At 39.4% G+C, this 24,272-nt stretch overlaps 1 protein-coding gene across 1 annotated transcript; it reads left to right on the top strand.

Moving 5' to 3' along the window:
- The first annotated feature begins 307 nt into the window (after positions 1-307).
- On the top strand, positions 308-21,544 carry LOC136306245 (aldo-keto reductase family 1 member C15-like). The gene is made up of 10 exons (XM_066232636.1): positions 308-327; positions 445-583; positions 4,210-4,377; positions 5,247-5,363; positions 6,524-6,601; positions 7,769-7,891; positions 9,379-9,488; positions 18,027-18,192; positions 19,768-19,850; positions 21,335-21,544. Exons 2-10 carry the CDS (start codon positions 497-499, stop codon positions 21,375-21,377), a joined length of 975 nt encoding a protein of 324 aa, XP_066088733.1. The 5' UTR covers positions 308-327; positions 445-496; the 3' UTR covers positions 21,378-21,544.
- The last annotated feature ends 2,728 nt before the right edge of the window (positions 21,545-24,272 follow it).

Here is a 24,272-nt window from a genome sequence, read left to right on the forward strand (position 1 = left end):
GGAGCTCTGTTCAGGAAATTCTGAATAGTATCTTTTTTAAAAATGGTATTTTAACCACATGAAGAGTAAAAACAACTCAACTACTATAGTAGACTTAGTGTTTAAAAATGACTAATGACTATTTTGCATCTTGTGGAGTAAGTCTGCTGTGATTATCACAGACAACTTGACATGGTTATTTACTTATTTCTTTTTTAACTTAGGAATTCAGGGTGAGCAATGCCAGAGAGAACATGCTAACTCCTATAATATGCATGACATTTCCGTACACTTTTCCTGGGAGCTGTGTGCACTGTGCCTGCAGGGAGCTGGAAGAAGAATAAGGAAGTCAGTGTAACGTTCATTTCATTACGTAACCCTGGACAGCTGCCATCCCAGTGCCGCCTTGCTTGTGATTGGCATAAATAAAAAATGCTGGAGCCTTATCTTCTATTTCTGTTGCAGTCCAGAAAAGAACGGAAAGACAGAGTCAGCTTCACCAGGACTGTAAACAGTGATGAACCCCAAACGTAGTCGTTCTGTGAAATTGAATGATGGGCACTTCATGCCAGTGCTTGGACTTGGCACTGCTGCTTCTGAAGGTGTAAGTGAAACTCAGGGGACCAGGAGTAGGATGCAAACAGCCTTAGAAGGGCCTAGTACATAGTAGGTGATTTGGAAGGATTCGTGAGGCCTCCATTTTACCACCTCTGATTTTGTACTAAATGAAATGATGAGCCTGACCAGTCAGTGGTGCAGTGGATAAAGTTTTGTATTGGGACACATAGGAATTGGGTTTTAAACTCCAGTGCTTATCCAGCTTGAGCAGGGGTACTGGCTTGAGCATGAGATTATAGCCTTATCATCACTGGCTTGAGCTCAAAGGTCACTGGCTTGAGCAATGGGTCACTTGTTCTGTCCAGAAGTCACTGGCTTGAAGCCCAAGGTCTCTGGCTTGAGCAAGGGGTCACTCACTCTGCTATAACCTCCTAAGGAGCTGCAACAGAGAATTGATGCAAAGAGATGAGTCTCTCCTTTCCTGTTTTTCTTTATCTGTTCATGTCTCATGTCTCTCTCTCTTGTCTCTGTTAAAAAATAAATAAAATAAATGGAATGATGAGCTGTTGAATCTGGGGAGTCAGACATGATACTTCTGTGGGTGGATTATATCTATTATTATCAATATTACTGTTATTTTTTGGTAACTTAATGTACATAGAATGCTTACCATATATTTCAAATACTTTACCTACATTATTTTCTTCAATTCAGCAACAGCTAGCCCAGGTAAGTACCATGATTCATCTTATTTCTCTCTTGTTTTGAATATAAGCTTGGAAGCTCTCCTTGGACACATCTCCTTGGTCAGAGTCATTCTGCTCTTTCTGAGAACTGATGGTCAGGGGGCTGAGGAGGAGAGGACAGCTAACATGGTTCTTTTTGTGAGGTAGTGGGGCTGAACGTATTTGCTAGAGAATTTGTCATTAAAATCTCTGTTATATAAGAAGCCACTGTTATTAAAAGCGTTAAGCATTTATTTATTTATTTACTTATTTTAATTTTTCCATTGATTTGAGAAAGAGGGGGAGAAGATTGAGAGAGAGAGAGAACCATCAACTTGTTGTTTTGCATGGTTGTTCCATTTATTTGTGTACTCATTGATTGCTTCTCTCATGTGCCCTGACCCAAATTTGAACCTGCAGCCCCTGCTGCACAGGTTCGATGCTTTATCCTTTGAACAACCTGGCCAGGCCTTGAAATGTTGGGCATTTAGAAAGCGAATCTGAGGAGGTATAAGTTACAATGTAGACGGAATTGTGCTTCTCATCAGATTTATTATTCACACATCCCCATGGTTGACAGCAATACATTTAAAGTGCCAAACTGTAGTCAAGGTTGGGGAGGGACAACTTTGGGATTGCATAAGTGAGAATACTCCATAAGTGACAGAGACCATTCCATTCTATCTTGGTAGAGCTATGACATAAAATATCGATAGCTAATAGCTGTCAGACAGGGCCAGTTGATTTTCAATGACACAATTATCCATGTATTCACTGTTACAGCTTAAGAACAGGTTATGTCTTATAATTATTACAGTCAACTTTCATTACTCTTGTTAAAGACAGAGAATAGAACAAAATATCTCATATCTCCCTCACAAGAATAAAAGTAACAGGTACATCTGCTTAGTACAGTACAAAAGGTAAAAAAGTGTAAAAGAAGCATCTTTCACATTCTCATCAGAGTTTTTTTTCTAATTGCAACTCCCCTGACTCAGCAACTATTTACTGTGAGTGTTGGCAGGAGCAGGAAGCATGCGCCAGGGATCCTGCATGTGACTTCTTTTATTCGGTCAGGTTCTTTTTCTGGGAAACGTGCAAACTCAGTGTCTCAGATTTAGTCAGTTAAACATCTATCATTAGAAATTGAGGCAGGCTGTGTAAATGTCTGGGTGACTCTGCCCACCAACAGCACCTGTGTGTTGAGGTGAGAAGCAGCAGCCAGTTCTCTGGGCATCTCCTTCGGCCTCCAACCACTCTTGCTTTAGGTTTTCCTGGGTTTGGCTCAGGTGTCCTGTCCTCTCAGTCTTTTCACAGAAGTTCCAATGCTGACCAGAGGACAGCCTCATGTAACCCTGTATGTGCAATCAACATGTTGATTATAGTGACCTCAGAGGCTAAAATCAATATTAAAGTTAATAAACCAGTGTTTGGCTTGGTGGGCAGAAAAAAAACAATAGTTTTTATTTCATGTGTATGACTCTCAAAACAATCCAGGTAGAATATGTAATTATTAATTACTAAATCAATTATTAACCAATTTAACAGTCAAAAGCAAACTTCTACTTGATGTTAAAATCTACCCTAGCAGGGAGGGAGTTTGCACCGAATTAATTTCTGCTCTCTGGCATCTTGACAACTAGAGAAAGACAGTTGATGCAAGCTGAAAAGCCACCTAACAATGCTCGATATCATATCTCTAAATGCCAGTGGAAGTGGAGCTATTCAGGATGAGGGAGGGTTATGTGAGCTGAGGTGTTCTGGGGAGGCATCAGGAGGAGGTGAGTTGATCTTAAGCAAGGCTTGATATCAGACACAGGCATTCTAATGAACGGTGGGATTGGCGTCATTTAAGTAGAAGTCACATGCTTCCTCTTCAGTGTGCTCACAAAATGTCTGATGCTGATCAAGGGGTGGCCTCACATAGCACCCATAGTGAAACAGAAGGCACAGAGGACTGAAGACAGAGGACAAAACATTGCCTGATGTAGAGAGAATGGACTTCAGGCAGAGGGGTTTTAATGTTTTCCTGTGAAAAAACGGGAATTAATTTAAAAGTTAAAGCAAGATTAAAAAATATTCATGATCTTGTCATTAAATAATCTGTCTGTGTATGTATACAATAACAACAACAAACCAAGACTAGCTCCAGTTGGTCCAAGGCCATTATAATTTTCCTTGTCCCCTGTGCCAGCCATTCTAGATCCCAGTCATGCTCTGTTGGCCTAAGCTGCTTCTCTAATGGGGTAATCACTGCCAGGTCTGAGCACCTGGTTACCACACCTGGTGGTAAGTGGTAACATTGTTCTTCATGGTTATTGCCAGGCATGGAAGCACCAAGAGGTGCCATAGTGACTTTCCTGAACTCTAGACATGCTCCTCCCTACCACCATTTTATAGGGGCCATGCTTCTTCTGAAAAGCAGGATTAATGACCACTGTTCTTATAGTCATTTCTTTTCAAACTCAGCATATCCTGGTACATGGACTCTGAAGGACTGGGGAGAAGCCATGGCATTGTTTTACGTGGAATCCTTTCTGTGTTACCTAATTAAGTTTTTCTCCACGGGGAACCATCTTCTTTAAGCTGGAAGATCCTATAGTTCTGCCAGTAGGCAACATGAATTCTCCATGTGGGAAATTGAGAGTGAGAATGAGAGATTGTGCTGAATGCTAATATATTCTTGGGCCTGTTGAACAAATTCTGTATTGAATGGCTTGATTGTCCAGATTGCATGGAGAAGCCATTTTCACTAATTTATTTTAAATTAGAGGTTATATTGGGGTTTAATCCATGCCCCAGAATACAGGTTTGTTACCAAGTCTTGCCCCATCAAAAAAGGGAACAGGATACATGTAGAAACAGCAGGTGAACATGCTCTAAAGGAAATAAATTGCTTCTCTTTGAGTCAGGCCAATTGTCAACCCTCCTTATTCATATGTTACAGGTTCCTAAGAGCAAGGCTACTGATGCCACCATAGTGGCAATTGATGTAGGTTTCCGTCACATCGATGCAGCATACTTATATGAAAACGAGGAGGAAGTTGGCAAGGCTATCCGAGAGAAGATTGCGGATGGCACAGTGAAGAGAGAGGACATATTCTACACCACCAAGGTGCTGTGGGCGAGTGACCAGAAGTCACTGTCAGAGCAGATGCGTTATTTTGTAAAAACAAACTTTGGTCTTGAATTGAATTATTTATTTACCTCTTAACATCGTAAAAGTCCATTATATAAAAACACAAAGCAGAAAAGAATGGCTCTTCTCTGGACTGTGTTAAGGGTGGGACATAGTTGCTCAGCGTTTCCAAACACAGGCCAGCATTCACCTGAAAGACATGCACAAATAAAGATGCTTACAATTTTCCCCTGCTGTGTGAATTGACCAAGCCACTATAGAGTGGTTCATGCCTCTCATTCTGCAGAAAATTCTCTCAGGACATATCCAAGTGAGGTTGACACATTATCCAAGAGATGAGCCACACTAAGAAATACTGTTCCTAAAGCAGCACTGATTTACCAAATTTTGTAACAATTTCCTTCTGTGGAAAACCCTGCTTCCAACATAAAGATTGCAGAATGGTCCTGTGTGTGTTCCCATCAATGATGACTCGTTTCCAGAATGTGGACCTTTCAGCAGCCCTGTTTCCAGGCATTTATTATGTAGGGCAGTAGATTCTACTTCCCCTTGCCTAACATTCCTTGACTCTCTTTTCAGTCATGAGTTTTCTAATCCCTAAAAGAATTAGGTTGCTTTTCCTGGCCCAGTGAAGTTTTCTTCACAGTATTCTTACAATCACTCAAATAAATCTCAGTGTTCTCATTTATACTAAGAGCCTCATTTGTACTAAGTAACATAAATTTAGCCCCAGAACTTCTTTTTCTGAGACCAGCAGTGTCTCTTAACTAGGATGTTAATTTTGGTTCCCAAATGTGTGAATCATAAGCAATTTTTTGTTTATTTGTTTCTTTTGGTTACTGCAGCTTTGGTCTACTTTCCTTCGACCAGAATTGGTTCGACAGGCCCTGGAAAGATCATTGAAGAAACTTGAACTGGACTATGTAGATCTCTTCATAATTCATGTGCCAATAGCTATGAAGGTCAGCTTTAGTTTTCCTTGTTGGTATCAAGAACATTCACAACTGCTGTTGCACCTCCATTATCTCACTCCATCTAGATTTTGGGAGATCTTCCTATGAGAGGTAGATGTGAGTGTGTTGGATAGAACTGCTAAAAGATTTACGACTCTTATTGACAGTTTTGTCACCTCACTATCGAGACATTTTATTCTTATCCTATAGTTTTCAATAAGATAGAAATTCAATGAGCTCACTGCCTCCACTTCAAAGCGTTCAGAACACTGCCCTCATGTCTAGGTGATGTGTTTCTGTCTGTAGTGCTTTAGTGATCAGGGTCCTCAAGATTCCTGAGTTACAAAAGGTAGTAAGAGACACAATAGAAAGTCCACATGTCTTTAAGAAGAGGGTCTCTTGTATATGAACCTTCCCACCCAGTCAAGAGAGAAGCTTCTTGGGGTGGACCATATTGCACAAATGGGCTCCTCTGGACATTGCTTGTCCAGCCTCCTATCACAGTGGACATTTGCTGAGCACATCTGGTGTTCTCACTCTCTCTTAATTGGGTTATCATCAATTGAGACTGAAACATATTCTTACTAGTAAGGGAAAGTCCCGTCAGCCAAACCAGCCTGTCCTTGTGAAACAAAATCAATTCTGACTCTAGAAGAACTCGTTCTTAGTGAAGATTTTTTGGGGAGTTTGTGGGTAAGAGGGTGGATGTGGTTGAGGCCAAGGTACTTTGCTATAGTCTCTCAGGTGATTCTGATCTTCCTTTCGCCCAATGTATTCTCTTACACATCGCTCTTTCTCTCTCTCTGCTTAGTAATAACAGCCTCTTGTAGTTTGTATTATCAACTATCTAGGCACCAGGAAGAACATTCTTTTAAAATATTCTTCTTTGGCCTGGCATGTAGTGGCGCAGTGGATTAAGCGTTGACCTGGAAATGCTGAAGTCACAGGTTTGAAACCCTGGGCTTGCCTGGTCAAGGCACATATGGGAGTTGATGCTTCCAGCTCCTCCCCACCTTCTCTCTCTGTCTCTCTCTCTCCTCTCTTTCCCTCTCTGACTCTCTCTCTCTCCCTTTTTCTCTCCTCTCTAAAATGAATAAATAAAAAAAGTAAAAAATAATTTATATATAAAAAAATATCCTTCTTCATCCTCTCTCCCCTCTGTATTGTAGCCTGGAGAGGAGCTTTTACCAAAGGATGCCAGTGGGAAGGTTATTTTAGAGACTGTGGACCTGCGTGATACATGGGAGGTAAGTTTTGCAACTGCCATCAAAAGGCACTGTGACGAGGTAGACATCAATGCACAAGGGTTAGATGAAATGGGTTGTCACCCCATTTGCTTTCTGCTCTCATGTCATTGAACTCCTCTGTACCTGTGTTCAATTCTATAAAGCCAGGGAGTGGAATAAGATCATAGCTAAGGTCTATTTTTTTATTTTTTGTATTTTTTCAAAGTTAGAAGCGGGGAGGCAGTCTGACAGACTCCCACATGTGTTTGACCAGGATCCATCTGGCATGCCCACAAGGGGGCGATACTATGCCCATCTGGGTTTTTGCTCTGTTGCAACAAAAGCCATTCTAGTACCTAAGGTAGAGACCATGGAACCATCCTCAGCAGCTGGGCCAACTTTGCTCCAATGGAGCCTTGGTTGAAGGAGGGAAAGAGAGAGACAGAGAGGAAGGAGAGGGGGAAGGGTGGAGAAGCAATCCTTGTGCCCTGAGCAGGGATCGAACCTGGGACTTCCACATGCCAGGCTGATGCTCCACCACTGAGCCAACGGGCCAGGGCCACTAAGGTCTATTTTTAATGTAAACTTCTGTGGCTGTATGAAGGGTTTCTTTGCCGCACTGATCAGGTTGAGTCTGTAAGCCTTAATAAGGGCATCATCAGAAGCAAACTCTAGAGGAATTAATTACAGCTCTACCCCAAGACAGATAAACATACCAGAGAAGGGGAAGCTGCTGTCCCCTTATCAGGAAGAGAGTGAACCCTACCTTTCTACACCCTATTCTATTCACTTGTTTCACCTTTCTAAGAAAAAAGCAGAAAAACCTTTTAGCAGTAGAAAATCTAAGAGTTTCCCTTTGCCCTTACTTATGACACCATTTGTTGGAAACTATTAAGTGCCTAACAGCAAAATATGCACCATGGATGGGGGCAGGGAGCTGAGCAGAATTTAAAATTATCTTAATGTCTATTTATTGCCCTGGTGTGCCTGTCACAGATTCAAGGACATGAGCTATGTGTACATAGCAATAACGTACTGTAGGAAATGATATACCCAAGTGATAAAACTGTTTGGCTTAGATAAGTTGTTATGTATGTTAAGATAGATTTCCAGTTTCTGAAAAGTTCACTGTCAAGTGGAAAAGCTATACTTCACTAAAGGTTTGCCATGCATGTCCTTTCTCCCCAGGCCCTGGAGAAGTGTAAGGATGCAGGTTTAACCAAGTCCATCGGGGTGTCCAATTTCAATCGCAAACTGCTGGAGATGATCCTGAACAAGCCAGGGCTCAAGTACAAGCCCGTCTGCAACCAAGTGAGCCTGTGCCCATGGATACTTCTTTACTTTCTGCTCTTCACATCCTCTTTCTTGATGTCAGCTGCATAGATGATAGGTCCTTTCATTGCAATTGGAAATTTCAGAGAAGGAACAGGTTGAGTGGAGTGGGAAGATTCTGTCTGCATTTATTCTGAAATGGGTTTGAGCTTCCCAGGAGATATTGGGGTGGAGAAGCTAAGTTGGCAGGTTGTAATGTTGGTCTGTAGCTCAGACAGGCAGTCAGTGCTAGAGGTACATGTTTGGGAGTCCTTGCTTTATGGGTGGCAATTAAACTCATTGAAATGGATTCCCTTTCCTAGGGAAGTTCGAGGAATGAATGGGAAGGGGTTGGAAAATCAACATTTAAGGCTCTGGTTAGGGGGTTGAGTAGAAGTTGGCAGACAGGGAGGAAGAAAATGAGGAGCATGTGGTGTTAGGAAATCAAAAGAAGATACATGAAAAGGTGTGTGAGCCATGGGTGAATCCTGCTGGGAGCAGCCAATCAACCTAGGGATGAAAAGGGTGTGGGGTTTTATGAGGTGGAGTTCCTGGAAAACCTCTCAGGATCAGGTTCAGAATGGTAAGGGGGAAGGCCAGGTAAAAGCAAAGCAGTGCAAAGTGAAGAAGTGGATAAATCATAATTAAAAGAAATATATTTTTTTAAATAACAATGCTGCTAATGCTCAAGCACTATGTTGTTGTAAAGTTGTATATCCCTTTTTTCAAAAGTGTTTGAAAATTATGCAAGAAACCATTTAAATATTTATATTCTTCATCTTAGTTATTTACTTTTAGGAATCTATTTGTAGAAAATAACTCATAATATGTTAAAATATATTTCTCACTCCTTCCTCCTCTCTGTCTCTTAATTCATTTGGGAGAGAAACTAGACATTTTTCCTTTTAAACTTTTCCTCACAATTGGCTTCACTGATGGATCCCTGGGATACAATTGTACACATTACCGTCTTGTTTTTCTTATAAATTGGAGTTACATCTAAAAACTTGAGGATCACATATACGTTTTTGTGAATTCTTGAATTTCAACAAATGTAGTTACTTTCTTTTCATGTTCAAATTATCACCATTATAATCAGAAGATGCCTCTTCAGATGACAACCCTCAGTGTTCTTTCTGTCTTCTGAGTTTTCTAAAATGTAAAATGTTTCAGGTCAATTTGCAGCTTTTTTGCCCTGTATTGAAATCAGCCATTTTTCTAAGGAATGTGTTTTTTTATGTAGAAAAGCACAAATAGATGTCACAACATTATGCCTGTCTTTAATTATTTTAAACACTAACAAAAATTAACAAGAAAATTGTTTTATTATTTCTGAAGACCAATAGCTTTGAAGGTATTTCAGAAGGTGCATAAGAAAATGACCAACCTGAAAAATATAGTGCATATATTGGGTATCCCCTCAAAGGCTTTTCAAATTTACATGGGGCTTATATACTCTGATACCTCCTTGTCTCGACAATTCACAGGTAGAATGTCACCCATACCTCAACCAGAGCAAACTTCTGGAATTCTGCAAGTCGAAGGACATTGTTCTTGTTGCCTACAGTGCCCTGGGGACCCAAAGAGACCCAAGCTGGTAAGAAGAATATCAGAGTTGACCTATGTCAGCAACTCTGTTGGTAATGAAACAGTTCTTTAAAATTAGGTTTTAACATTTTTTTTAGGTGTGCACATGAGAGACAGACAGAGACACAGATAGGAAGGGAAAAGGATGATAAGCATCATCTCCTAATTGTATCACTTTAGTTGTTCATGGATTGCTTCTCGTTTATGCCTTCAGTGGGGTGGGGGTGGGGTGGCTCCAGCCGAACCAGTAATCTCTTACTCATGCTAACGACCTTGGGCTCAAGCCACTGACCTTTCTGCTCAATTCAAAGACCAGGAATAATGTTGATGATCTCATATTCAAGCCTGTTAGCCCACGCTTAAGCTGGTGACCTGGGGGTTTCCAACCTGGGACATCAGTGTTCCAAGTCTATGCTCCATCCACTGTGCCACCACCAGTCAGGCAGGTTTTAACATTTTATTATGGAAAACTTCAAACATAAATAAAGCAAACACAATAGTGTAACAAGTGCCCTCACTGAACTTCCAGTCATCGATGTTCTTTCATTCTTGTTTCACGCATGCATCCATCAACTTCAAATTCTACCCAAAAATATTTTTTTTAAATAATTTTATTTTTTTAATGGGGCGACATCAATAAATCAGGATACATATATTCAAAGATAACAAGTCCAGATTATCTTGTCGTTCAATTATGTTGCATACCCATCACCCAAAGTCAGATTGTCCTCTGTCACCTTCTATCTAGTTTTCTTTGTGCCCCTCCCCCTCCCCCTTTCCCTCTCCCTTTCCCCTCTCCCCCCTGTAACCACCACACTGTAATCAATGTCTCTTAGTTTCACTTTTATGTCCCACCTACGTATGGAATAATGCAGTTCCTGGTTTTTTCTGATTTACTTATTTCGCTTCGTATTATGTTATCAAGATCCCACCATTTTGCTGTAAATGATCCGATGTCATCATTTCTTATGGCTGAGTAGTATTCCATAGTGTATATGTGCCAAATCTTCTTTATCCAGTCGTCTATTGACGGGCTTTTTGGTTGTTTTCATGTCCTGGCCACTGTGAACAATGCTTCAATGAACATGGGGCTGCATGTGTCTTTACGTATCAATGTTTCTGAGTTTTGGAGGTATATACCCAGTAGAGGGATTGCTGGGTCATAAGGTAGTTCTATTTTCAGTTTTTTGAGGAACCACCATACTTTCTTCCATAATGGTTGTACTACTTTACATTCCCACCAACAGTGGATGAGGGTTCCTTTTTCTCCACAGCCTCTCCAACATTTGCTATTACCTGTCTTGCTAATAATAGCTAATCGAACAGGTGTGAGGTGGTATCTCATTGCAGTTTTGATTTGCATTTCTCTAATAGCTAAAGAAGATGAGCATCTTTTCATATATCTGTTGGCCATTTGTATTTCTTCCTGGGAGAAGTGTTTGTTCATATCCTCTTCCCATTTTTTTATTGGATTATTTGTTTGTTGTTGAGTTTTATGAGTTCTTTGTATATTTTGGATATTAGGCCCTTATCTGAGCTGTTGTTTGAAAATATCATTTCCCATTTAGTTGGCTTTCTGTTTATTTTGTTATCAGTTTCTCTTGCTGAGCAAAAACTTCTTAGTCTTATGCAGTCCCATTCATTAATTTTTGCCTTCACTTCTCTTACCTGTGGAGTCAAATTCATAAAATGCTCTTTAAAACCCAGGTCCATGAGTTGAGTACCTATGTCTTCTTCTATGTACTTAATTGTTTCAGGTCTTATGTTTAGATCTTTGATCCATTTTGAGTTAATTTTAGTACAGGGGGACAAACTGTAGTCCAGTTTCATTCTTTTGCATGTGGCTTTCCAGTTTTCCCAGCACCATTTATTGAAGAGGCTTTCTTTTCTCCATTGTGTGCTGTTGGCCCGTTTATCAAAAATTATTTGACTATGTATATATATGGTTGTATTTCTGGACTTTCTATTCTGTTCCATTGGTCTGAGTGTCTATTTTTCTGCCAATACCATGCTGTTTTGATTGTCATGGCCCTATACTATAGTTTGAAGTCAGGTATTGTAATGCCCCCAGCTTCATTCTTTTTCTTTAGGATTGCTTTGGCTATTCGGGGTTTTTTATAATTCCATATAAATCTGATGATTTTTTGCTCTATTTCTTTAAAAAATGCCAATGGAAGTTTGATGGGAATTGCATTAAATTTGTATATTGCTTTGGGTAATATAGCCATCTTGATTATATTTATTCTTCCTAACCAAGAACAAGGAATATTCTTCCATCTCATTATATCTTTTTCGATTTCACTTAACAATGGTTTATAATTTTCATTATATAAGTCCTTTACATTCTTTGTTATGTTTATTCTTAAGTATTTTATTTTTTTTGTTGCAATCGTGAAGGGGATTATTCTTTTGAGTTCGTTCTCAATTGTTTCATTGTTGGCATATAGAAAGGCTATTGACTTCTGTATGTTAATTTTGTATCCTGCGACCTTACTGTATTGGCTTATTGTTTCTAGTAGTCTTTTTGTGGATTCTTTGGGGTTTTCGATGTATAGGATCATATCATCTGCAAAAAGTGATACCTTTACGTCTTCTTTTCCGATATGGATGCCTTTTATTTCTTTGTCTTGTCTGATTGCTCTGGCTAGAACCTCTAGTACCACATTAAATAAGAGTGGAGAGAGTGGACAACCCTGTCTTGTTCCTGATTTAAGGGGGAAAGACTTCAGTTTAGTGCCATTTAATATAATGTTAGCTGATGGTTTATCATATATGGCCTTTATCATGTTGAGATATTTTCCTTCTATACCCATTTTGTTGAGAGTCTTAAACATAAAATTGTGTTGTATTTTATCGAAAGCCTTTTCTGCATCTATTGATAAGATCATGTGGTTTTTGTTCTTTGTTTTGTTGATATGGTGTAGTACATTAACCGTTTTATGTATGTTGAACCATCCTTGAGATTCTGGATGAATCCCACTTGATCATGATGTATTTTTAATATGTTGTTGTATTCGATTTGCTAGTATTTTGTTTAGTATTTTAGCATCTGTATTCATTAGAGATATTGGTCTGTAGTTTTCTTTTTTTGTGCCATCCTTGCCTGGTTTTGGTATGAGGGTTATGTTGGCCTCGTCAAATATGTTTGGAAGTATTGCTTCTTCTTCAATTTTTTGGAAGACTTTCAGTAGAATGGGAACCAAGTCTTCTTTGAATGTTTGATAAAATTCGCTGGTATAGCCGTCAGGGCCTGGACTTTTATTTTGGGGGAGGTTTTTAATGGTTTTTTCTATTTCTTCTCTACTAATAGGTCTGTTTAGGCTTTCTGCTTCTTCTTGACTCAGTCTAGGAAGGTTGTATTGTTCTAGGAATTTATCCATTTCTTCTAGGTTGTTGAATTTAGTGGCATAAAGTTTTTCATAGTATTCTACAATAATTCTTTGTATATCTACGGTGTCTGTGGTGACTTCTCCTCTTTCATTTTGAATTTTGTTTATATGAGTTCTTTCTCTTTTTTCCTTGGTAAGTCTTGCCAAAGGTTTGTCAATTTTGTTGATCTTTTCAAAGAACCAGCTCCTTGTTCTATTATTTTTTTCTATAGTTTTTCTGTTCTCTAATTTATTTATTTCTGCTCTGATTTTTATTATCTCCTTTCTTCGGCTGGTTTTGGGTTGTCTTTGTTCTTCTTTTTCTAGTTCCTTAAGGTGTGAAGTTAAGTGGTTCACTTGGGCTCACTCTTGTTTGTTCATATATGCCTGAAGTGATATGACCTTCCCTCTTATCACTGCTTTTTCTGCATCCCATAGATTCTGATATGTCGTATTGTCATTTTCATTAGTCTGTATATATCTTTTGATCTCTGCACTTATTTCTTCTTTGACCCATTCATTTTTTAAAAGTATGTTGTTTAGTTTCCACATTTTTTGGGGATTTTTTTCCTCTTTTTTTGCAGTTGAATTCTAGTTTCAAGGCTTTATGATCAGAATATATGCTTGGTACACCTTCGATTTTTTGAATTTGCTGATGTTGTTTTTGTAGCCCAATATATGGTCAATTCTTGAGAATGATCTATGTACACTGGAGAAAAATGTATACTCAGTCACGTTGGGATGAAATGTCCTGTAGATGTCTATCATATCCAGGTGCTCTAGTGTTTTGTTTAAGGCCACTATGTCTTTGTTGATTCTTTGTTTGGAAGACCGGTCTAGAGCCGTCAGCGGTGTCTTGAGGTCTCCAAGTATGATTGTATTTTTGTCAGTTTTTGTTTTAAAGTCAATAAGTAGCTGTCTTATATATTTTGGTGCTCCTTGGTTTGGTGCATATATATTAAGAATTGTTATGTCTTCTTGATTCAGTGTCCCCTTAGCTAATTATGAAATGGCCATTTTTGTCTCTGAGTACTTTTGCTGTCTTTTAGTCAGCATTATCAGATATGAGTATTGCTATGCCTGATTTTTTTTGGATGTTATGTGCTTGGAGTATTGTTTTCCAGCCTTTCACTTTGAATTTGTTTTTATCCTTGTTACTTAGATGAGTTTCCTGTAGGCAGCATACAGTTGGATTTTCTTTTTTAATCCATTCTGCTACTCTGTGCCTTTTTATTGGTGAGTTTAATCCGTTTACATTTATTGTATTTATTGACACTTTTGAGTTCCCTATTGCCATTTTATAGATTACTTTCTGTTATTTTTGTGTCTTGTTTGATCCTTCTCTTTCATTTTTCTATCTTTTGTTTTTATTTGGTTGTATTCCATACATCTTTCCTCTGTTGTTATCTTTTTTTATCTCATGTGCTTCTGTGGTGATTTTTTTTAATGGTTGTTACCTTTAAGTAATGAGAAGGGTTCCTACCCTGTTTATTGTAGCGAACTATTTTGTGAGTACTTTTGCACTCCATCGTCCTTTGCTACTCTTAATCTCCATCTTCTCCCCCCCTTTCTTTTTGTTGTTGTCACAGTTTAAATTTGGTTTTATTGTGTTCTTTCATGGAGCTTTTACTTGTGGCTCTGTTTCTTTTTGTTCTTTGTATCTGATTGGAGAACCGCCTTTAGTAATTCCTGGAGTGGGGGTTTTCTGATGATAAATTCCCTCATCTTTTCTGTATCTGTGAATGTTTTTATTTCTCCTTCACATTTGAAGGATAGCTTTGATGGGTATAGTATTTGTGGCTGAAAGTTCCTCTCTTTCAGGACATTAAATGTTGGGGTCCACTCTCTTCTAGCTTGTAGAGTTTCTGCTGAGAAATCTGATGATAATCTAATGGGCCTTCCTTTATATGTTGTATTCTTCTTTTCCCTGGCTGCCTTGAGAATTTTTTCTTTGCCATTGGTTTGTGCCAATTTTATTATGATGTGCCTTGGAGTAGGTTTGTTGGGGTTAAGAAAACTTGGAGTTCTGTTTGCTTCTTGAATTTGAGGCTTTAGTTCTTTCCTCAGGCTTGGGAAGTTCTCATCTATTATTTGTTTGAGTATGTTCTCCATTCCATTTTCTCTCTTCTCCCTCTGATATACCTATTATTCTTATGTTATTCTTTTTGATGGAGTCAGATAATTCTTGTAGGGCTATCTCATTTTTTTAACTTTTGAGTCTCTTTCTTCTTCTCTCTGTTGTGCCTCAAGTTGCTTGTCTTCTATTTCACTAATCATCTCTTCTATCTGACCTGTTCTATTAGCTAAGCTTGTTACTTTGTTTTTCAGCTCATGAATTGAGTTTTTCAGCTCTGTTTGATTTGTTTTTATAGTTTCTATTTCCTTGGAAATATATTCTTTGTGTTCATTGAGTTGTTTTCTGAGCTCCCTACATTGCCTTTCTGTGTTTTCTTGTATATCTTGGAGGATTTTTAGGATTTCTATCTTGAATTCTCTGTCATTTAGCTCCAAGGTTTCCAATATATTAAATTTTTTCATCATAGATTTTCCCTCATTTATCTGTGTTACTTCTCTTTCTTTTGTATCCATGATATTTGATTTTCTCTTTTTTAATAGCATCTGAGGGTGGTTTTGTTGATAGTATTAATGAGATTTAATAAAGAATAAAAAGTTAAAAAAAATAAAAAATCAAAGAGTTGTCTTTTTTAAAAAAAATTAATAATGAAATAAAGAAAAATAAAGTAAAATTAAAATTAGAAAAAAGGAAATTATTTCCCCCCTCCTTTTTTCCTCTCCTGTCCTCTCCCCTCTTTCTTGAGAAAATCTTGTGGTGAACTGTGATTTATAACAAACAATGCCTTTAATGGAGGGCCTGAATTGGAGAAAAGTAATAAAGGAGCTAAAAAAAAAAGAAAGAAAAAAGAAGGGGGTATGGACCCACAGAAAGCAAATAAGGAAAAAATTTGGGTCAAGAATAAAATGATTTGCTTTTAGGTGTTGGTTGACTAAGAGTTATGATGAGAGGAATAAGAGGGAAACAGAAAAATGGGGGGACAAATTAAAAAGAACTAGATAAAATGGAGAGCCAGGGATGGGAGCAATGCTAGTGAGTTAAAAAGGTGAAGCAAAAACCCCCCAAAATGCCACCAACATAAGTTTGAGTCCCAGATAAGATAATTTGTTTGTTATTGAGGTTTGAATGAGAGGAGATGTAAAGGAGAAAGGAAGAAACTAATATAGAGAAAAGAAAGAGAGAGAGAGAAAAAAAGAGGGAACCACTAAAAGAAGAAAAAAGAAAAAAGAGGAGAGAGAGTGAGAGAGAGAGTTAAGGGTTTTGGAGTGCAACCCTCATAGAGAGACAGGAAGAGGAAAGAAAAGATAATGGGAGATGTAACTCTTATGGGTAATGTAGTTCAAGGAGAGGAGAGAGTAAGACCGGCAGAGAGTTAATCGGCCAAATTGGAGGAGGAATAAAAAATATCAAGAATGAAGATAAGAGAAACAAACGAACAAATATAATAAAATGGGATAGGTTATAAAGTCTGCCGATTATTCTTGATTTTTGAGAGGTTATCTTCTTGCTTTTTCTTTTCTCTCCCTCTTCCTGGTCGGTGACTCTGTACCCTTGGTTCTGCCCCTTTGGCACGCTTAGGTAGAGGTTTGCAGTTGATAAGTCTCTATGGCGATGTCATGTATTGTACTTTAGTCTCGTTGGCAGTCAAGGCTCATTAGCATTTATAGGCTCTGCCAGTGAGAGAGTCCATGTTCCTGGAGCCTTTCTCCTAGCCTTTCCTTCCTCAATTAGTAGCCTGATAATTCAGCTATGGGGTTGCTGCTGCCTCTGCCTGGATAGTAAGAGGCTCAAAGAGCTGGCAACTCCCCACTCTATTTCCACTCAGCACAGGGCTCTGGGTAAGGCTCAGTCAGTCAGAACTGCTAGCATAATCAGGCGGGGTCTCCACCCACTCAAAGACCTCTGGCTCCGCCACTCTGTCCGGTAACACAGGCAGGCGCCCACTCCCAGGGCTCTTGGAGGACACTCTCGCTCACTATCTGCGCGCGCAGACCAGGCTATCTGGCTGGCAGTCTCACGCTCTGAGTGAAACCCCCAACTGCATGGAAAAGTTGCAGCGTTGGAATTGGCTCTCGCTCTGTCTTTGTGCGCGGCTTTTGTAATCGCTGGGGCGGCCTGAGATTCTGCTTTTGCCCACACAAAGGCCCCTGACTCTGCCCCTCTGTGCGATAACACAGGCGCGCACTGCCGAGGCACTCCGAGGAATCTCTCGCTATCTGCGCGCGCAGACCAGGATATCAGGCCGGCTGCGTTTCCCTCTGTGTGAAACCCCACCAGCACGGAAAAGTTCCACCGTTGGAATTAGTTCTCGCTCCCTCCCATACGCGGCTTTCCCAGGGCACTGGGGCTGCCCAGAGATTCCGCTTTCGACCCACACAAAGGCCTCTGACTCTGCCTCTCTGTGGGGTAACACGGGCACCCACTCCTGGGGCTTTGAAAGAAATCTCTCGCCCACTCTCTGCGCACGCTGACCAGGAGATCGAGTAAAATGGCTGCCCCGCTTGTCTTTCTTTGTCTGGGTTTGGCGCAAGTGTTAGCTTGTATTGCCCGGGTTGCCACAGGAACAGTTTTTCCTCGGCTTGGATCTCCGTGCCACAGCCTGGTTCGGCCGTTTGTGCCGCAGCCTGGATCTATTCACCCCCTTTGCCCGCCTCAGTTTCTATATTCACGGTTCCCAGAGAAAGCCGCCCTGTTTAGGTTAGTGAGGAAGGCGGAGCATTTCTTACTCCCTATTTCCTTCGGGGTTTGGTTATATATTTAGCCAATTTTTCGATGGACCATACCTTTGGGTATATTGCAAAACATCTGGAGGCTCCAAGGATAGGTTTTTCTGTTTCTGGTTGAAGATCCTGTTGAGTTTTGGGGGAGATTTATCGGTATCGCTTCCTACCCCGCCATTACTCTGACGTCATCCTCCAAAAATAGTTTTAAAAGTGATTTTGTGATAAAATTTTTAGAGATTGTCATGCATAAATCTTAGCTGTACATGTTGACTAATGGATATATTGCATAACAAATGTTTCTCTTCAGTTGTCTGGGAAATTAGGGACACAGAGGCAGCACACTCTACATCCTTCAAATCCCCATTTTCTGGTTTTGTTCACAGGGTGGACAAAGCTAGCCCTGTTCTCCTGGAGGACCCAACCTTGAATGCCATTGCCAAGAAACACAACAGAAGTGCAGCTCAGGTGGCCCTGCGCTACCAAGTGCAGCGGGGAGTGGTGGTTCTGGCCAAGAGCTTCAATGAGAAAAGAATCAAAGAGAACTTCCAGGTACAGGCTAAATACCGTCTCCCCAGATTGAGGAATGGGTGCTGTACTGGGGGCCATGTCTGTCACCTTCCAGCATGTACCCATGTTCATTTATTCCCATGCATTTCTCCCCTGTGCTGTCGGGATAGCTTGGAAGAGTGGGAGAGAAAACACTGGCTTCACGGTCTTAGGTTTTATGGCTCCAAAGCAGATTTGCTGCTTCCTGGTTGTGTGACACTGAGTATATTTTATCTCTGTTGTTTTATCAATTTTAGGTGTCTTAACATACAGTAAGGACTTTTGCAACCCTGGTTCCTTTCTTTCATCTTCTCTACATAATGAACTCCTATTTGTATTTCAGTATCAAACCCGAATAGGATTAGCTGCTTTGCTGAACCACTGGGACCCCAGCAGAGTTGTGGCTCACCATTGTACTTGGCATGGCTGTGTTAGGGAGTTTTCTCCTTATTAAACTAAACTTGTTTCTATGTCAGTGTGTTCTCTAGACAGTGAGATCCTGAATGCCTTGACTCCCTCTGGGTCTTCTTTTAGCATCTTTTTCCTGGCAAACTCCTGGCAGGTAGGAAGCTACATATAAATTTATAAACTGACAAATGAATGAATAAAAATTTCTCCTAATTCAGAAGAAAGAACTCCCTAAATGTTGAATCTATAAGTATCTCGTAGATGAATCAGAAAGATTTTTTCATAGGGGAGTAAACATGATAGGGAGGGAATGAGCAGGCATGTGGTTGAATACTTGATCAGCGAATGCTTTTCTAGAGGTCAACAGCTTCTTGTTGAGGCCTTCACACGGGTTGCTCTTCCTTCCAAACTTGCTTATGTTCCAGGTCACGTCTAATTTTAGGGGGTGTGAGGGGGAGGGGAAACCAGACTCAAGTTTGGTCCAGTCAGCAGGTATTTTTCCAGAATATCCAACTATCTCTTTGTTTAAAAAAAAATAACAAAAAAGATTTCTTTTTCTTTTTTTGTTGTAAACAATTCACATAAAAAGATTTGGATTCGATGAATTACAGAAGTCTTTCTTTTGTGAAGTGGAGCCAAGAAGGAGAGGGAATGGGAAAGGAGGAGTGGAGAACACAGGAGAGTTCTCAGGCCAGTACACCCGGAAGTGATGACAGGGACTCTTCCCCCATGCCCTCCTGTCTCTGTCCAGCCAGAAAGTGCTCAGTTCCCAGGTGGAAGCTAGCTGCCTTGGGGAGAGGTGTTTTTTTTTTTAAATAAATTTTTATTAATTTTAATGGGGTGACATCAATAAATCAGGGTACCTATGTTCAAAGAAAAGTTGTCCAGGTTATCCTGTCATTCAATTATATTGCATACCCATCACCCAAAGTCAGATTGTCCTTCGTCACCTTCTATCTAGTTTTCTTTGTGCTCCCACCTTCCGTAACCATCACACTCTTGTCAATGTCTCTTAGTCTTGTTTTTATGTCCCACCTATGTATGGAATCATGCAGTTCTTGGTTTTTCTGATTTACTTATTTCACTCCATATAATGTTTTCAAGATCCAACCATTTTGTTGTTGCCTGAGTACTATTCCATAGTGTATGTAACTCTTTCTGTCTTTTCAGGTTTTTGACTTTGAATTGACTTCAGAAGACATGAAAGCCATTGACGGCCTCAACAAAAATTACCGATATATTAACCTTGCATTGTAAGTGATTTTTTGGTTGTTTTCCCAGACTGTTTTTTGTAGCAGGCAGATTAGCAGGGGTACTTGGCTTTTTCAAATCAGGGAAACAGGGCTTATTTCTGGTGTAGAAAAACAAGAGCTTTCTGGAGACATGAGAAAAGAAGTTTATTCTAGGATCAGTTTCTTACCCAACAGATGTGTGAATGGGGCCCAGGAGAGACCATAGGTAAATGGCCAAAGTTTTTGCCATGATGAATTCCTGACTATTATGCTCTCAATTCTGTGCCTGGTATACCTTCACCCAGCTGTGACTTACCGACTTGACACAGAAGGCACAGTTCCTATGGCCCACTGTACTTTCTAAGGTGCTAATCTAAAAATAAAAGCCCATTCAAAGTAAGAAGCAACAATCATCTATTGAGATCAGTAAGAGTAGGTTTTGGTAATCAGTAGTATAGGCAGAAGCCCAAATAACATTCGGATTCGGAGACAAAGGCAATGGGTGTTTATGAGGAAGGGAAGGGGAACAATAATTACATCCAGAGAAGGAAGGAATTAAAGTTAATTCTAAACAATGTTTTCTAATTTTCGGTCTAGTGGTGATCAGACGACTACTGATAATAACTGCCTTGTTCTTGTCCTTGAAAACAGTTCCTTGCGATACAGCGTTCCTTAGGACCGACCCATAGGACATTTTGCCCTTTTTAACATTTCTGGGAAAAAAGCATGGTTATATTGATAATGACCATGTAATAATGAATCCAGCCTGAACTCTATTTATTTGTGTCTTAACACAATTATAAAATGTAATGTTAATATTTTTTATGGAGGAGGGGCCATGAAGGTAAGTGTGGTAAAGTCATAATGTGGACCCGCTTCCACCTCCTCCTGGAGGGGCCAGCGGCATATTTCCTTAACTGCACATTCCTTTCCCAAGTCACTATATCTGTCTTTCAGATGTATCTCTCCACTGGCATTTTATCCTTATCAGTAACTCCATTTCCTCAGTTATGTAATTTGATGAAACTGAAATATAAATAGATTGTGAAATTAATTGACCCTAGTGACTCCAGCGGCTTATTCCAACTTAATTTCTGAAAGCAGTAATTACAGTTGGCAGGTATGGTCAGGTAACATACATCTCATCTCCTCAAGAGAGTAGAAGTTCTTTAATGGACGGAGCCTGAATTATTAAATGAATTTGTTGAAAAGAGCAGCAAAGTCTTCACTATTAGCATTCTGATGATCCAGGGACAAAAGTGACACATGGGCCAAAATAACCGCCACCTTTTAGCTGTAGCACTTACATCCTGTGGCTAACTTTGATCTACTGCACGTGAGTGTGGGAATCGGGCACATACACCAGGAGCTGCATGTCTGCGTGTTGAGGTGGAAGGAAGGGTGTGGTTGTAACCTGAAGAGTTTTTGGCCCATCCTGACTGATTCACAGTCCTTTGACACCCTGGGACTGAGTTAGCAAAGGAATATCTCTCTTTCTTTTTCAGTGCTGCTGATCACCCTTATTACCCATTTTCTGAAGAATATTGACCGTCAGCTATCCACCATGAGTCCCACCAGAATCTCTTGCTTCTAAGGGTGTGGAGAGGATTCCTGCACTTGGTGGAAGTGATTAAAAGCAGTTCTGTAGTTCCAGGCACCTTGCCCTTTTATTTTTGAAATATTTTTAAATGTTGTAATAAATACTTCCAAATGAAGATGGTTGTTTCCCTGATAATTAAAATATATAATACATACAAATTACAGAAAATTCAGATAATAAAAAGTAAAGGAAAGGGAATAAATATAATGTATACTTAGTCTACTTAAACATTCTGAAACTTTGGATGCATTTTCCTTTATGATTTTTCTATACAAATTATGTTTGTGTGTCTTTATTTACAACACTGAAATAATCTTCAACCTATTAGTTCTATATATTTTTAATATTTAGTTGAAATATTTTTCCAAACTATCAAATATTGTTTAAAAATTTCAATATTATATTTTGCTGTTGTAAAGCAGTGCATGCTGCTTTAATTTATTCACTTTAATAATCATCTGCCTACATTTTGGCATTAATTAGATCTTACATATTTTGCCATTTATTTATTTATTCATTCAACATATCTTTAATGAAAGTTTTTTATCTGCCAGACATTGTTTTATCAGTAAGTAAAATGGGAGGAATTAAATTCAAATAAGAAATGTTTTGAGTTTACAGTCCAGTGAAGGAAGAAGACTATGAAGGAGACAGAAAGTGTTTGGCTGTTAGAACTGGGGAGTGCCCATTGGAGATAAATCTGCATAGGCTCTCAGGGTTTTGTACACTTGATAAGCAGAGACACTGCTTTTTTTCAAGAAGTTTGTATAGCCTCGGATTAGAGACCAAGTGTCTGTCTTCAGAGAACGGAAGGCCCTGTTCAGTAATACGAATTAAATACTGCCTGCCGGAGAAAGGGTAGTATGCTTAATGCTCACGCTCATGGATCCAGGTTCCCTAGAACCAGGTTGTCTCCTGTAACTCAACCCACTGCCTTTTCAGTTATCTTCAGGGCCCCTTCACCCCTGTAGAAATGGGGGCTCAAGGAACTAGCCCAGCTAACCTTATTGTGGGAAATAATTTCACAGTATGCATATATCAAACCATCACATATACTCTAAATTCACACAGTGTTATATGTCAACTTACATATATCTCAACAGAGGCGGAAAAAAATGCTGTTACTTGGCTACAGCTATTGTGAGTAATAAACTGCCTTCTACCGCTCCCATGAAATCATGCATGCTCATTTATTAGCTTGTGAGTCAGGTCAGAATCTTATGTCCTTCATTATCCTTGACAGTGATGTGGAGAAAATGAAGCAGAAGAGGAGAATAAGTAATGGTGAGGGTGGGACTGTTGGGTGCTATTATGAGATAGTTTGAAACAATTTCACTGTGAAAATGACTCTTGTGCAAAAATTTAGGCAAGAGAATGAGCTATATTGATATGTGGGAAAGTAATCATGGACATGGAACAGATAGGCTAAGGCAAGAAGTAAGTGTTCCTGCCTGGTCTGTGGTGGTGCAGTGTATTAAGTGTCAGGAGCCTAAGGTTGCTGGTTCAAAACCCTAGGTTTCCTGGTTAAGGCACATATGATGAGAAATCAATGAACAACTGAAGCAAAGCCACTATGAATTGATACTTCTTACTCTACCCCACTCTCTGTAAAATCAATTAAAAATTTTTTAAAAAAAGACGTGTTCCTATAATACTTATGTGACAGCAATAGGCCAATGTGGGCAGAGTTTAGGGGGCAAGAGAGGTAGAAGTAGGAGATAAGGTCCAGATAATCAATGGGGGACTCTATCATGTAGCTTTTGAAAAAAGCTTTATTCTGAGTGAAATGAAGAATGATATTACAATTTCTAAACAGAGTAGTTTGCGAGCTGATCTATTGTTTAAAAGATTTTATTTATTGATTTTTGAGAAAAGATACAGAGAGAAATAGGGAAAAGAGTGGGAAACATCAACCCATATTGGTTGCTTCTTCTACATGCCTTGACTGTGCAAGCCCGAGGTTTTGAAATGGATCACTCTGGGAGTTATGTTTTTATGTATAATTGCTTCTGCCATGAAATCTTAAATTTATCACATTTCACATTGATCACTTCTCTTACTCTGTGGTTTTTCCTACATATTGTTCCATCAAGTTCTTGATCCATCAAGGATTTTAGTCAACCCTGGTAAGGCTAGCTCAGTTGGTTAGAGCATTGTCCCAATGCACCAAGGTTGCAGGTTTAATCCAAGACACATACAGAAGTCAACCAGCGAATGCACAGAATAAGTAGAACAACAAATGGATGTTTCTCTCTCTCTACTTTCTTCTCTCTCTAAAATCAATACATTTAGAAAAAATAATTGAAGTCAGTGAGATTCCCTATTTAGTTCCCAGGGAGTTTATTTGTTTAGATTAGTTTATGTAATAAATTAAGTAAAAGTTCATCATTCTCTCCACATTTCTTCTTTAAACAGATTTGATGCTGGTGTTACTGAACTAAAGGGGTTCATTCATCTGTATAAATCAAAGCCCAATCAAATGCAAATAAGAATTTGCAGGCAAGTAAATGTTAATAATTAATGAAGTGGCACCATGCCTGGAGTCAATGACACCATGCTCATGCTCAAAGACATGTCTCCTAGATGGCTTCTAATTATGGGTTATATAGGGAGAAGAAAATCATTAATTATGGTGGATATAAGATTAATGTCTTTATTAATTGGTGGGTACTAATAGGGTATTGTTGATTATTACATCTGGTCCTGACTTCAGTCAGCCACATAGTTGCTCTTTCTGGTTGTACAAGGGTGTGGTTGGTGGAGTAGTTCACTGTTTAACTAGAACACAACTGAGTCTTAGATGTTATTTCTAGTTGATGGATACATTGTCTCTATGGTCAAAG

This window comes from Saccopteryx bilineata, chromosome 5 (assembly GCF_036850765.1).
Source record: "Saccopteryx bilineata isolate mSacBil1 chromosome 5, mSacBil1_pri_phased_curated, whole genome shotgun sequence".
In the NCBI taxonomy this organism is placed as follows: Eukaryota; Metazoa; Chordata; class Mammalia; order Chiroptera; family Emballonuridae; genus Saccopteryx; species Saccopteryx bilineata.

Coding starts and splice junctions, on each gene's coding strand:
- LOC136306245 (XM_066232636.1), top strand. CDS start 497: ATGAACCCCAAACGTAGTCGTTCTGTGAAATTGAATGATGGGCACTTC. Junction 4,378..5,246: donor ACATATTCTACACCACCAAG/GTGCTGTGGGCG, acceptor TGGTTACTGCAG/CTTTGGTCTACTTTCCTTCG. Junction 18,193..19,767: donor GAATCAAAGAGAACTTCCAG/GTACAGGCTAAA, acceptor CTGTCTTTTCAG/GTTTTTGACTTTGAATTGAC.